Source organism: Mus caroli, unplaced genomic scaffold, assembly GCF_978045245.1.
Source record: "Mus caroli unplaced genomic scaffold, Mus_caroli_1 scaffold_6, whole genome shotgun sequence".
Classification (NCBI taxonomy): domain Eukaryota; kingdom Metazoa; phylum Chordata; class Mammalia; order Rodentia; family Muridae; genus Mus; species Mus caroli.
Window position 1 is genome coordinate 16,415,229 of NW_028227261.1, and position 13,873 is coordinate 16,429,101.

The following is a 13,873-nucleotide window of genomic DNA, read 5'->3' on the forward strand; positions in this document are numbered from 1 at the left end:
CCCTGATATAGTTGTGCGATTCCAGGCAAACGGAGCCTCAGTTTCTTCATCTTGTCAACGGGTCTACCAAGAGTCCCAGACTCACCGAGAAGACCAGACAAGCTTCAGAATACACCACTGCTAACCACCCCCCACCCCAGTACCACACTGTCCCAGGCATAGAAACAAGAATTTTTGAAATTAACTCTATTTATCACGATGACTGCGGGCCCAGGCACTCTCTCGGTACTCACACATCCCTGCATGCCATGCGCCATGTGCAAGTCAATGCGGTAAAGCTGCTGTTTCTCGCTGTCTACCTGTTCTGTACTCTGAGAACTGAACTCGCCTTAGTTTGCAAGGTTGCCAGTCTTGCACAGCAAGACCCTTTACCTGCTGGGAGGAGGACCGGGAGACAGAGCCAGGGTGGTAGGTGGCTAGTACTCAAGAGAGTGGTGCCAGCTAAGTTGAATGTCCCTCCTGGTGATTAGTCCCCAGGTTGAGCTGGGGCTGATTCCTCCCAAGGGGGGTGGGGGGGCTGGCTTTTTATAAGCTCTTTATAAACAAAGCTTGCCAAGAACCCTGAATCCCCACAAGAAAAGGGAGCTGGCCCTGCTGCATGAAGAGCCCCCCTTTAGCCCCCACTTATCTCTGCTGGGTCTGAATCACCGGGGTGGAAAGTTTTCAACCGCCCCTCCTCCACCCCTGCATTCTTGTGTTAGGATGTCATGGGGGAGGAGCTCCTAGGCCCACTCGTTGTCCTGTCCCCCCCACACCCCCCTTTCCATGGTCATTGTCTGAAGCTGAGAGTGTGCAACTGAGGTCACCTAAGCAGGGGGCCACCTAGGGAAGGGGGCTCACTCGGCAGAAGGCCGCTGGGAGAAGTGGGATGATGGGAAGTCACATGGCCAGAAAAGCTTGGAGGAAACCCCTCATCCAGGGGGCTTAAGTTCCGTGTTAAGCAAGGTTCTAAGAAAAACGGCCTTGGGAAGCACACAGGCCACCCATTAGAAAGGCTTCAGGGTCTTCCAGCCTCCTTCATGGAAAACCAGATCTGCAGGTGGAGGAGAGTTTTTTTTTAATCCCATTTTGCTCAAAGGAAAGCTGAAGCCAGAGATGAGGAGGGGACTCCTCAGCCTAGGGTCATCCAGCCGGCTAGGCATGGAAGGCCCTGGCCCCCAATTTCTCAATACCCAGCTTATCTGCTGCAAAAGCAGCTCCCAGTGCCTTTCAAAGGTCAGCGGCGGCATTCCTCACGCGCTCTGTCCCAGTCGCTTCCAGAGTCATCCACTACAAACCCATTGTACATTTCCGCTGTCCCAGGCCTTGGCTGTCCCCGCAGCTTCCCATGTGTGAGCTCGCTAATGCCCAATGCCCAGACCTGTTCCCAGAGAGTCACCCAAATGGCGGGGTGGGGGTGGGCGCTGGGCTGGAGGGGGCTCTGCAGTCTCCCTATGTCATCAATAAACCCCAACAGAGGATCTCTGTCTGGGTCTGCGGCTCTACTGAGAGCTAACTGTGCCCCACTTCACAGCTCCTCCATTCCATTCCAGGTGATTCGAGCATACCCTGGGTCTGAATCAGCACGCAAATAAACTGCATTAAATGATGAGCTGAAGCCCAGAGAAGTTGAGCAATTTGTTTGAGGCCACACAGCAAGAGAATCAGAAACAGCTCCTGGGAATAGACTTCCGAGCCCCAGCCAGGGCAGCAACTATTCATGGGATGAATCAAAAAATAACAGCCAAGCTCACCGGTATTTAAGTGTCAGGGGCTGACGTAAGCACTTTACGAGCATGAGGTCATGTGATTATCACAACTACCCCCCAAGACAGATACTATGACCCTCTCTCTCCACTTTACAGATGATGAAACTCCGGCTGGGGAGTGAAGGATTTGGCGAAACTAGAAGCGCTGGGAACTGAAAGCCAAGCTTGGTCGTCCTAGAACCGTAACCCTGGCTCATAGTCCCTACACCGTCCTGTTCCCAGGAAGCTTCCGGTCACGGGACCACCACCCGAGATCAGAGGCATCCACGGAGCAACCACATCCCCCAATGTACTAAGGTGTTCCAATCACGTGCCCGTGGCCCCCCACCCCAGTCGGGCTTCCCTGACACCCCAGGAACCCCCTCTCACCTTGGCAGGCATCCTCGACCTTCTCGTAGCCTTCCTGGCACAGGCACTGCCCGATGGGCACCAGCCACTCACCATCCACCGTGCAGTGCATGAGAGGCCCCTCGCCCCCATAAGGCACCACGGCATGGTCCACGCAGGTACCGGCCACCGTGGCCAGGGGTTGTGTATCGGAGACAGCGACAGCAATGGTCTCGGGGAATCGAGCCAAGCTCTGCAGCATCTCGGGACACTTCTTGTAGTAGACGCGAACGGAGAGCAGCGCCACACAGGCACCGATGTCCTGGAAGGCCAGGTAGAAGCCCTTCCGGGTAAGGGGCCCCACCATGCGCTCCTCTACGTTCAGCTTGACGTTGCGAGCCTCGAAGTCACTGCTGCCCGTGATCTCGTCAGGGGCGATGGTGTCAATCTTGGTGAACTGGCGCTTCTGGAAGTTGGTGCCATAGTCCACATCTGACTCTGCATAGTAGAGGTTGAAGGTCTCTTTGCAGGAGCTGGCGCCGCCCGGGAAGCTGTTACAGTCTCGCACGGTGAACTTGAGCTCAATAAAGATGCGCTCGGCCTCCTCCCGGTACACCCAGTTGGTGCGGAGCCAGTTGTCCTGGTCGCCGGACACCACGTTGCACACCGAGTACATGTAGATAGGCATGTCGTCCATGATGTTCTGCATCAGGTCCCACTGTGTGTATGTGACAGGTGACTGTTAGTCGGGGAGGGCAGGGACTGAGTCCCACAGGACACAGCTTCAGTTTTCCCCCTCTCCTGTATTGCTGTTGTTCTATTGAGACAGTGTCTCATGTAGTCCAAGCTGGCCTCAAACTCACTGTGTCCTGAGGGATGACTCAGTGAATATCTAATCCTCTAGCCTCTACTTCTGAAGTGTATAAGTGACAAGTATGTACCACCACACCTGACTCTGGGTTCTCGGTGCCTTCATTCTACAGGGAAGAAAACTAGGACCTAGAGGAAGGAGACCCAAAAACAGCTGGGCCAAGACACGGCTGTGGGTCTTTCTGGCCCTAATGTCTGGGTACTGAGTCTCCCCATCAGTGGGCCTGGGCTAGAGTCTGGGGCACCTGCATCATTTCTGCTCTCTAATCCCAGTGTCCCATCTCCACAACTGCTGTGAGCATACATGACAAAACACTGATCCCAGAACGTGGCGCTCAGGGAGCGCCACAACCATACGCAACAGCTAGCATCGTGTCACCGTGTAGGGTCATCGCTGTGTGCCATGGGTGTTGACAGATACAGTAAGTGAAGACAATGGATGGTCCTCCCGCCCCTGGAGGCTCCTCCAAACTGCCTGGGTGGGGCTGTGTGCCCCTATGAGCTCCACGCCCCCTAGATCATTGGAGAACTTGGCATATGGTAACAGAAGCCTGGCTCCCAGGGCTGTATTCTGAACTCTTCAGCATGGGAACAGCAACTGACTCAGCTCTGAATCCCCAGGGCCTTTCTGGCAAAGAGTATGCGCTTAGGGTGGTCTCAGAGGAACAAATGTGTGAATAAAGGAAAGAAAAAAAAAAAACAAGTAGGGGCTGGAGAGATGGCTCAGTGGTTAAGAGCCACTGACTGCTCTTCCAGAGGTCCTGAGTTCAATCTCCAGCAACCACATGGTGGCTCACAACCATCTGTAATGGGATCCGATGCCCTCTTCTGGTGTGTCTGAAGAGAGTGACAGTGCACTCACATAAATAAAATAAATATATTTTTTAAAAAAATCAATAAGTAAATAAATAAAGATGGAGGCCTGACCTGTCATCCTATGTGACACTGGCCAAGACCCACGTGCCCGCCCGGGGCTCAGTTTCCCACTGTATATAATGACTGGGTTGGATAAGGCTATCTACCTCCAGCCTCCAGCTGGACATTCCGGGATCGTCTTTTCAAAACTATACTTCAGGCCATGACTCAGGATAGATGCAAGTCACTCAGACCTGGCCAGCTGTACGCTCTGTCCCAAGAGCTCCCTAGGGACACACCCCTCTCCCTGTCTCAGAGTCCTAGGACTTATCATGGGTGCATTGTACCCAACGGAAATTGAGGCCCATAGCACACTAAGTAGTGTCTTCCCCTCGGACCAGGAATCTGAGGTCAGGGAAGGACCACCTGAAAGCATAGCAGGAAGGGGGGTAAGGCAGAGTAGGAGGGAAGGGTCCCCAGGCAGGAAGTCACTGTCCTGTATCTCTTGCTCTTCACCCCGAGCAGCCTTTACCCCTTCCCCCGCAACCGCAAGAGGCAGGCAGGACCACTGGAGCATCCCACTCTGCTGGGGTTCTCAGCTGTCTCCCCAGCTAGGCCACCTACAAACAGTCCCTTCCTCCTGCCCAGCTGCAGTCTGCCTCGGCCTGGGTCATGTTTGAAGCTTGGTTGACCAGCAGAGTCTGCTCCAGGCTCCCATCCTCCATCTCTCCTGGGATATGCAGCCCTCCTTCCCACCCTCCCTCAGCCCTGAAGTTTTACTCACCCCTTTGCCATAGGGGTGCGTGAGCCAGCCGAGCTCTCCCTTCATTGCTGCGAAGTCCAACAAAACAACTGTGGGAAAGATGGGGGAAGAACCAGTGAGCCAGGGCTTTCCCAGGGGCTCTATGCACACAGCAGAACCAGCGTGCGGTGATGTGTGTGCTCCACACCCCGCCAACCCCAGCCCCAGGATCAACACACGGCCTGACCAGAGAAGAAGCAGGCGGGCTTAGTTTGTCACACAGCTGCCTGTCACCAGGCTTTCAGCTCTGGTGCTCCCTCAGCCCCCAGCTGGGTCAGGGCACAGCGGGAGACCGGCAGCTGGGTAGTGTGTGGGGTGAATGGGAAAAAATGATAGCCCACTGCCCCATCTGCTTCCTCGAACAAGGGAACAAACACTTCATGCAGGTCACAGAGGACAGGACTGTCTGCTTCTGCCACATCCCCCTGGCATAGAACACCCTGACCCAAACCGGGCCACCCAGGGTACATAGGCATTTACATGCTCCATAAGAATGGGTTGTTGGCCTGGCCTGGCGGCAGCACACACTACAGAAGCAGAGGCAAGTGGATCTCTAGGAGTTCAAGCCCACCGTGGTCTATACAGTCAATTCCAGGCCAGCAAGGCTACATGATCAGACTCTGTACCCCATTCCACCCCCCCCAAAAAAAATAAAGAAAAGGCTGTTGACAAGAGGGGACAGATCTGGGGGATCTTCCCACCACAAAGTCACTGATTAGAAGAACTAAAGCTTTGAAGGCATGGAGGTGTCTAGGAGGGGCCCAAAGCCACACTGGGAAAATCATCTTAACCCTGGGAGAAGTGCCTATGGGAAAGAATGGAAGGAAACCTTCACAGGGGGCTCTCCCTGGCCCAGAGGGATCAGGTGCCAGGACCACATCTCAAGAGGCATCAGGAGGGGGCTACAGAGATGGCTCAGCAGTTAAGAGCCCTGGCTGTTCTTCCAGAGGACCAGGATTCGATTCCCAGCATCCACACGGTAGCTCATAACTCCCTGTAACTCCAGTCCCAGGGGATCTGACGCCCTCACAAAGACAGACAATGCAGTCAAAACACCAATGCATATGAATAGAAATCAACCAATCAATCAATCAGTCTGGAGCTGCCAGGGCCTGGCCTGGCCCTCGGGCTCCTTCCACCAGCCACTCCTACTTCTCCGGCATGTGCAGCAGCCAAGACCCAAGATTCTGTTTCTCTTCTATTTCCAAGTAAATGCTAAGCCCTATCACCCTGCTCAGAGAGCAAGGCATTGGGGAACCTGAGGCTTTGGACCCGCATGAGATCCCCAGACTCAGAAGCCAAGGCCAATGGTCAAAGAAGAAGAAGAAGAAGAAACTGAAATGTAGCTACTTTCATGGGCAAAGCAGGTTGAAGATCTGACCCCAGAAGCAACTCTCCTCCAAACCAACAGCTCTCTGTGGGAAACTGAGGCAGGCTAGGGTTCCAGATGTAAGAGGAGACTCCATGGAGGGGTCATGGACAGTGTGGCTCAGTCAAGGAGTCCACGCTTAGGAAGTAACTCCCTGGACCACCACCACCACCAACACAAAAAATAAACAGTTAACCGAGTGCTAGCCAACGTGGACAACAGTGGAGCTCTAGTTTGACCTCCAGCACCAGATGTGGTGACACATAAACCAGATGTGGTGACACGCGCCTCTGATCCCAGCCCTCCAAAGGTAGAGGCAGGCAGATCTCTACGAGTTTGAGGACAACCTGTTCTACAAAGCAAGTTCCAAGCGAGTGAGACTATATAGTGAGACTCTGTCTCAAACAGACAATAAGTATCTTAAGGGGGCTGGTGAGATGGCTCAGTGGTTAAGAGCACTGACTGCTCTTCTAGAGGTCATGAGTTCGAATCCCAGCAACCACATGGTGGCTCAAAACCATCTGTACAGCTACAGTGTACTCATATACATAAAATAAATCTTTAAACCAAGCGGTGGTGGTGCAGACCTTTAATCCCAGCACTCAGGAGGCAGAGGCAGGCGGATTTCTGAGTTCGAGGCCAGCCTGGTCTACAAAGTGAGTTCCAGGACAACCAGGGCTACACAGAGAAACCCTGTCTCGGAAAAAAAAAAATCTTTAAAAAAAATAAAGATAAAATAAATAAATATCTTAAAATAAAACTAAAAAGAACAACTGCATATAGAGCCAAGAGGATTTCTGAGTTTAGGCCAACCTGGGCTACATAAAGAAAACCCTTTCTGAAGTTAGACTGTCTCTGTCCTAAGAAGTCCTGAAGCCTGGTGAGAAGCACTGCCACTCTGGTCCTGACCTCTGTCACATCTCTAGCAAGCGTCTGGCAGCCCAGACAAGGAAGAGGAACTCTGAAGTGGCTCAGACACTGTACCACAGCCAGTGAGGCAGGCTGTAGTTAGGAAGTGGAAGGTGCAGTGGGTAACGGCTGGGATTTGTTCAGACATGCCCAGAGAGGGCCTAAGCTGGCAGGAATGGTACTGGGGGTTCCTGACTCTAGCTGGGTGGGAGGGTGGGGGGAGGGCACTGTTTAGTAAATCTAACTCATAGTACACACACATATTCACACACCATATACACAAGTAGTATGCAAAGTTCAAGCTAAGTCCCTTGGGGAAAGGGCTTTGAAGGGTTAACCTGACAGGAGGACCTGCCCAATCCTGGATCTAGAACTATCTGAGAAGAAAAGAAGGCTTCCTACACCCCTAAGGGTTACCAGTCACAGCCCCCTCCCATGGAAATTCCCTAGAACCAACCATCAGGAACGGGGAGAGCCCAGCCATCCCTCTGCTATGACAGAGGCCCTGGGTATTCAAAGGTTCTGGTTTGCTGGAAACAAGGAGCTTGAGAGGCCCCCTTCATGACCCTCCCAGGGATTCACCATAAGGCTGACTTAGATGGGGGTACCCCATAAGTTCTCTGTCCTCTAAGCGACCCTGGGGGCAGGGAATCTGCCACCATAATGTCACCCTTGGGGGCTGTATTACTTTAAAGCTTTCCCATAATGCAATACCCCCCTTGCCACCTCCCTGCTAACCTCATCCCTCTTTAGCCTAGATCAGCTTACACCTAAAAAAGGGGGAAGACCGGAGACTCTGGATACAAAGGAGCAAGGGACAGGGAGGAGGGCAAAGCCCCTGCTGAACTGAGAAACCCAGCCTTCTCCTGCGGCTCTAACTCCCACCCATCCCAGTGACTCTAGAGTCAGTGACAAGCAGTTCTGGCTAGATGAAACAGCTAGATGTGTGGGCAGACCCTCTGTGCAGAGGGCCCAGGCTGGCCAATATTGGGCCTCTCTCACTCTCTCTGTAAGGAAGGACAGGGCAGTGAGGTGGGCCAGCAGGTAAAGGCGCTTTGTCTACTGTCACTTGTGAGTCCCATCCCAGAACTCACATGGTGGAAGGAGAGAGAACCAAGCCCCCTTGCAAGTTTGAGCTCCACACTTGTGCATTGGCTTTCACACACACACACACACACACACACACACACACACACACACACACACACACACACACACACACACACAGACGTGTAAGAAAAAAGTCAAGGGCACTGCAGGAGGTAGGTTCAGCAGCTGTCGAGGACCTAACCGATTCCCCTGGTTTTCCGAACCCAGCAGAAAACAGAAGAGGAGGCTGCACAGCTGTGACAAGGCTGGAGAGGAGACGGCTCATACCTGCCCTCAACTCCCTTCAGGGAAGTGCAACCAGCTAGGTCACGACCCCACTCCCAACACCCCCCCCCCAAAACCCCTCACACAGACACAGTGTTCCTGGGGAGTGCGGAGCTTAGACAAGAATTTTCCACAACCACGAGCAATATGCACCCCTTTTTCTCCTCGATCCCATGCAAAACGGGATTAATCGCAAAGGCTGGGGCGAGGAAGACAGATGCACCCAGAGGCACAAGTACAAGATTGTTTGAGGCTTCCCTGCTGGGGGCTCGGGGCGGGGGTCAGGAGCCCGCACAGCAAAGCAAGCAGACGTCTAATCCTCAACTCCGTGGCAGCCCAGGAAGGCCTCTAGCAGTCCCAGCTGTCTTTCCTTTCTCCCCAACCACAGTACCCAGGAAGAGGGAGCCACAAGCTGGATCAGGGAGAGGGGAGTGAGGGTCTCAGAATCCCTGCCCTGTTCACACCTTGGCAAAAGCAACTTTGGCCCTTCCTCGAGACAGGGCCAGGATCTAACACCCCCGTTTACCCCTAACTCTCCACCCTTCAAGAGCTCCGGTCTGGCCTTTTACCCTCCCAACGTGGAAGGCGAAAAGAAGAAGAAAACTTCTCACCCACAAAGGGTTCCTCCGCGCTTCCCCCCGACCCCTAGCTGGAGTCGGCAGAAGACTTGCTATGCCCAAAAGCAGGGAAAAGTTTTCGCTGTGGGAAACGGAAGCCAGCTAGCTCCGGCAGGGTGGACAGGAAGATCCTCGGCCAAGGGCAGGGCAGGAATTCCCACCCTCTCGGAGACCCTAGCTGAGGGACAACGCCCCCAAGCACACCCCCGGCTGCGGCCTTGGGCAAAGGCAACCTGTGCGGGCCCCCTCACCTTGCGTGGCTCCAAGACGCTGGGGCGGGGGCAGGTGATTCACTCCCCCACCTCCAGGTGCCTGGGCTCCCCGTGGCCCCGAGATGACGGCTCCACACCGCGGGAAGCCGCAACCCCACCTGCCGCATTTCCTCCTTCTGAGTCACCCCTTGCTCAGAACACTTGACTTTGGGACTTCCTGTACTCGCTCCCAGCCCTTAACCTGTCTCCCGAACCTGGGAGGGCAGCTTGGGAAGGAGGGAAGGTGTGAGTGGCCGGGGCTGACCCCAGGCGCTCCCAATGCTGGCCCAAAGGACCCCAGTGAAAAATCGGATGGGGCGTAGAGAGACCCTTTTGCTTGGTGCAGGGCACCGAGAAGACCCCTCCCAAAAAGCAGGGCCTGCATCCAAATGCCTTCCTCGAGAAATCGGGGCAGATGATGAGTTAAGTGAACTCGGGTTACTAAGAGGCTGATCGCCCGGGAAACCCTACTGAGAGTCCTTTCCTCTGAGGGACCGCGCGCGCCCTGCGGGGGTCCCGCTCCAGAAGCCGCCACAGGGCTGAAACCGCGTGGCGGGCGCCGCGACCCCCTTCCCGCGGCCTCCGAGCCCTGCGCGCCCCAGCCGAGATCCCTTAGTTCCAGAGAACCTAGGATCTCAGGGAATGGATTCCCAAGATCGTTCCGGACCGCAGCCCGCGCGCTCTGCCTAACCTTGCGCACTGAGACCCAGCAGCCATAAGTCAGTTTCCAAAGGTGCGTCCCTGAGAGGAGGCTGGGGCGCCCGGGGTCCCATGTCCCGGAGTCCCTTTTAGCTGCGGCCACCGCGTAGACACTCACCTTCTTTTCCCTGTGCCGCCGCGGCCGCCAGCGCGCAACCCCACAGCAGCGCCAGGCAGAAACCGACTGCCCGGAGCTCCATGCCGCACCCCTCGCTCCCCGCGATCCCTGCTGTCCGCACGCCGGTCTCGGTGCCCCAATCCTGCCCGCCCGCCGACGCAGACAACTTCTACCCTCCTGCTCCAAGTCCTTAATGGAAGTTGGGTGAGAACCCGCTCCTGTTCATTCATGCCCTGCGCTGACGTCACCGAAACCACGCCCTCAGGAATGTCTTTAAAGGGGCCGGACTGACACCCTGACTGACTAGAGGGCGGGGAAGTCAGAGGGAAGTTGGGGTGGGGGGAGGTCAGGAATTTGGGGAGGATTGAGGGGACCTGTGCGTGGGCCTGCGTGTGCAAACCTTGAGGAGTTTGCTCATTTCAAAGCGCCACCAGGGTTAGTGTCCAAATATGTGGAATGAATTTGTGCCTATTCTCCCTTTTTGCCCTTGGGCTTCAAGATGTGAATTGTAAATCTGAGAAGTAGAAGCTTCCAGTAGCAGAGGGCCTCAAAAAACAAAAACAAAAAAAAAAAAGAAAAGAAAAAGAAAAAGAACAAGAACTCCTGATAACACACACACACACACACACGCACACACACACACACACACACACACACTTGCTCCTGAGACCTCCAGAAGATATGCCACACCCAGAAAGATCCTGTAAGCTGTGTACCAAGAGTAGTGCCTCTGGGAACATGTCAGACATGCAGGTGTCTTCTCTTTAGAGTGGAGGGCTTAAGATAAGGTTCCAAGGTACCCTAGGATAACCAAAAGCTGCACAACTCAACAGTCACAGACAAGTCACAGGACTTGAAGCTGGGCCCTGACCTGCTTTAACCACTTCCATTTGGGGACCCAGCACACACCCTCATGGGTAACTCGACCTCTGCCTCTGAATTCCAACAGAACACCCTTGTCCCCTGATCCCTGGATGACAGAATGAGATTACGTTTTGATACCCTGGGGATGTCTGCCTCCTACCCACCCTTCCTCTGCCAAGGTTCCTCAAATCTGAGTTCATCTCTTCTCTTGGCGTCTCGAGTCAGTGAAACAAACGGATGTGAAGTGAACCAGGCAGCCAGTCCAGTCACCCACAACTGCCTGTTGCTCTGTTACCATTTGGCCAATGGAAAGGGGACAGCTGTAGCAGGCTTGGTTCTCCGTGGACCTTTCTGCCCACCTCCTAGTCCCTGGCCTTCCTCTCTGTGACTCCCCAGTCCCTGGCCATCCTGGTCCATATTATACAACTCTGGTACCAGCTCCTCCTGGGGTCCTACCCACCAGCTTGGCCTTGGCGCCTGTTTCTGAGAAACGGGTTCAGACATTTCCCCTGGAGGGGGAGAGAAAGGGTTAATTACAGGCGTTGGGGTTAATTAAAGCCTTTGATCAGGGATGGATGATGGAAGAGAAGGCTATGTCTTCTGAGAAGGAGAGTGGCTGGACATGTATGTGTGAGCATGTTTGGATGAAGTACCGGAGCATCTGAGCTGGGTCATAAGGGTTAGTGTATGGGAATCCGTGAGCGCTTCGTGTGTAATATCGAGCTTGGATGTGTTGATGTGTATGTAAGTGTGTGCTCCAGTGTGAGAGGACCTGTGTGTACCTGAGTGTGCCACAGGCCTCTCAGCAGCGGGGAGCACAGAGGAGGGGGGCAGTAGTCAAAGTCTGGACAAATCAGTCTGCTCCTCTGAGCCTCCCCGTGCTCCCTGAGGACACTAGGGACCTACTTGGAAAAAGCCCGCTGTGAAGATCAAATAAGGTCGTGCATGGAAACCGCACAGACTGGGACTCAGACCCTCGAGTCAAATCTCAGCTGTTATTACGGTTACACGCGGTTCAACAAGAGGAAATCCCATCTGGGGAGGCAGGGACTGTGGTGTGCCAAGCAAGGTCCTGTGGACAGGCACGTGCACGTGTATCAAGATGAGTGGAACATGTGTGCAGTGTACACATGGTATGGGTAAGTGTTCTGTTGGATACGCTAGGCTGGGGACCTTGTGGTTTGTGTTAAGATTTCCTGTCAGTTCCTTTTGTTTTGTTTTGATTTTTTTTTTCTTGGTATGTGTGTGTGTGTGTTTGTTGGGTGCCTAGGAGGCCAGAAGACTGCATGGGATCCCCTGGAGTTGGAGTTACAGGCAGACAGTAATGAGCCACCGGATGTATGTACGTGAAACTGAACTCAAGTTCACCAAAGAACAGGAAACACTCTTAGCCACTGAGCCATCTCTCCAGCCTCCATCAGAAAACTTGAATGAATGAAGGTGTTAGTGATTGGGGTGTTGGCCAGTTCTCCCAATACTAGTTTCTGTGTAGCGTTGGAGGTTTCTCTTTGTGCTATGTATGGACTTTATGCATAGCCCAAAGACTCCACCCTCCCTGGATGCCAGGATGCTGTCAGGCCTCCATGTTAGGGCCATATGCCGAGATGTGTGCTGGGGTCTGGGCCGAGCAACAGGTTGTTGTAGCCCGCCCCTCTACAGCAGGCACCATGACCAGAGGCTGGGGTGAGGAAGAGGTTTATGCAGTGCCGGGAGGCGGTCGCTTTAGTCACCCACTCACTCGCTGGCACACCCTTCCCCTCTCCTGACTGGCTCTGGGTGACTGATGCTAAGGGGGAAAGGTCCCTAGTGAGTCTCATAAATTGGCCCTGGAATGTGGTATTTATTGCAGCGTAATCGGTTGTAATGCAGATGGAATTACCCAGTAAAGGCCCCAAGGAGCCCTGGGGGCCTAAGTTGCTACTACAGCGGGCCAGCCTTCCAGGATGGGCAGGTGGAACCAGAGAGAGAGCCTGCCAGCTCACCTGCTGGCTCAGGTGCCCACCTTGGCTAGGCTCTGCTTCAGGCTGGGCACAGGCGGACCACCCACAAGAATGTTGACGCCTCCGTTTCTCTACCCAGCTTTGATCTGCATCTGCCTTTGGTCAAGAGCCAGATGTAATCAAATAGGATGACGATTGGAGCTATCTGGGACCGAAGGGCTTACTACTATGGGCCAGGCTCAGTGCTAAGATTTTGTCATTCTGACATCCACCTTATGAGTGCATGGGGAAGAAGTGAGCTCAGGGAGGTGGGAGACTGGATCTCAGCCAGCTCGAACCCAGCAGATACCCTTCTCCTGCCTCTGAATCCTACAGCCCCTCCACCTGGAATGACGGATCTGCTCTCTGCAACCAGAACTTCCCAGGTCGCTGTAATGACTGTCCCTCGGTGCCTTCCGGGGGACAGGTCCTTTCCTAAGCCTCTGAGTCCTCCTGAAACAATGAAGATCTTCAACTGGGCCAAAGGAACTCTTTCTCAGATTCCTGAACCTCTAACAGTCTCCTGAGGCAGGAGTTAAATATGATGCATCTGCATCCATGAATCCAAGAGAAAAGTGGCTGCGTACTGTGGGGAGTCATTTCACAAACACTCGTGGTTTGATTTTAAGACAGGGTTTCTCTGTGTAGCCCAGGATGTCCTGGAACTCTCTCTGTAGACCAGGCTGGCCTCCAACTCTTGAGATCTGCCTGCTTCTGCCTTCTGAGTCTGGAATTAAAGACGTGCACGCCACCCACCGCTACCCAGCTTCTTTTTATTTTTGAGACAGTGCCTCGCTAAGTCCCCCAAGCAAGTCTTTAGCCCTTGACTTTTGTGCTTCAGTCTCTCTAGCGATGGCTACAGGAGTTAGTCAACACCCCAAGGACATTCCTGCCTGCACACTGACGTAGCTGTGCCCTTTCTACTTGGACAGGTCCTACCCATTTGGCAAGAAAGACCTAACTTAATGAAACACTAGAGAATGGAGACCTGAAGTGCAGAGGGAACCCAAGACAGATTTAGTTTGTTGAATGGACAGATGGATAAAAAGGGAGGAACGGATGTAAGATGAGTGGATGGTTGGATTCAGGAC

At 53.9% G+C, this 13,873-nt stretch overlaps 1 protein-coding gene across 2 annotated transcripts in view; it reads right to left on the reverse strand.

Annotated features, from left to right (window-relative positions):
• Epha2 (EPH receptor A2) overlaps positions 1–10,120 on the reverse strand; it is a 28,116-nt gene extending 17,996 nt beyond the window's left edge. The window contains exons 1-3 of one of the 2 annotated variants that reach the window (XM_021159206.2): positions 9,940–10,120; positions 4,585–4,652; positions 2,118–2,793 (exon numbers count right to left, since the gene is read on the reverse strand). In XM_021159206.2, the coding sequence (XP_021014865.1) occupies positions 2,118–2,793; positions 4,585–4,652; positions 9,940–10,021 (826 nt within the window). In that variant the 5' untranslated portion in view covers positions 10,022–10,120. Of the gene's footprint in view, positions 1–2,117; positions 2,794–4,584; positions 4,653–8,865; positions 9,045–9,939 lie in introns of those variants that run through there. The other variant, XM_029476247.2, reaches the window with a different exon arrangement.
• Between the last annotated feature and the right edge of the window lie 3,753 nt (positions 10,121–13,873).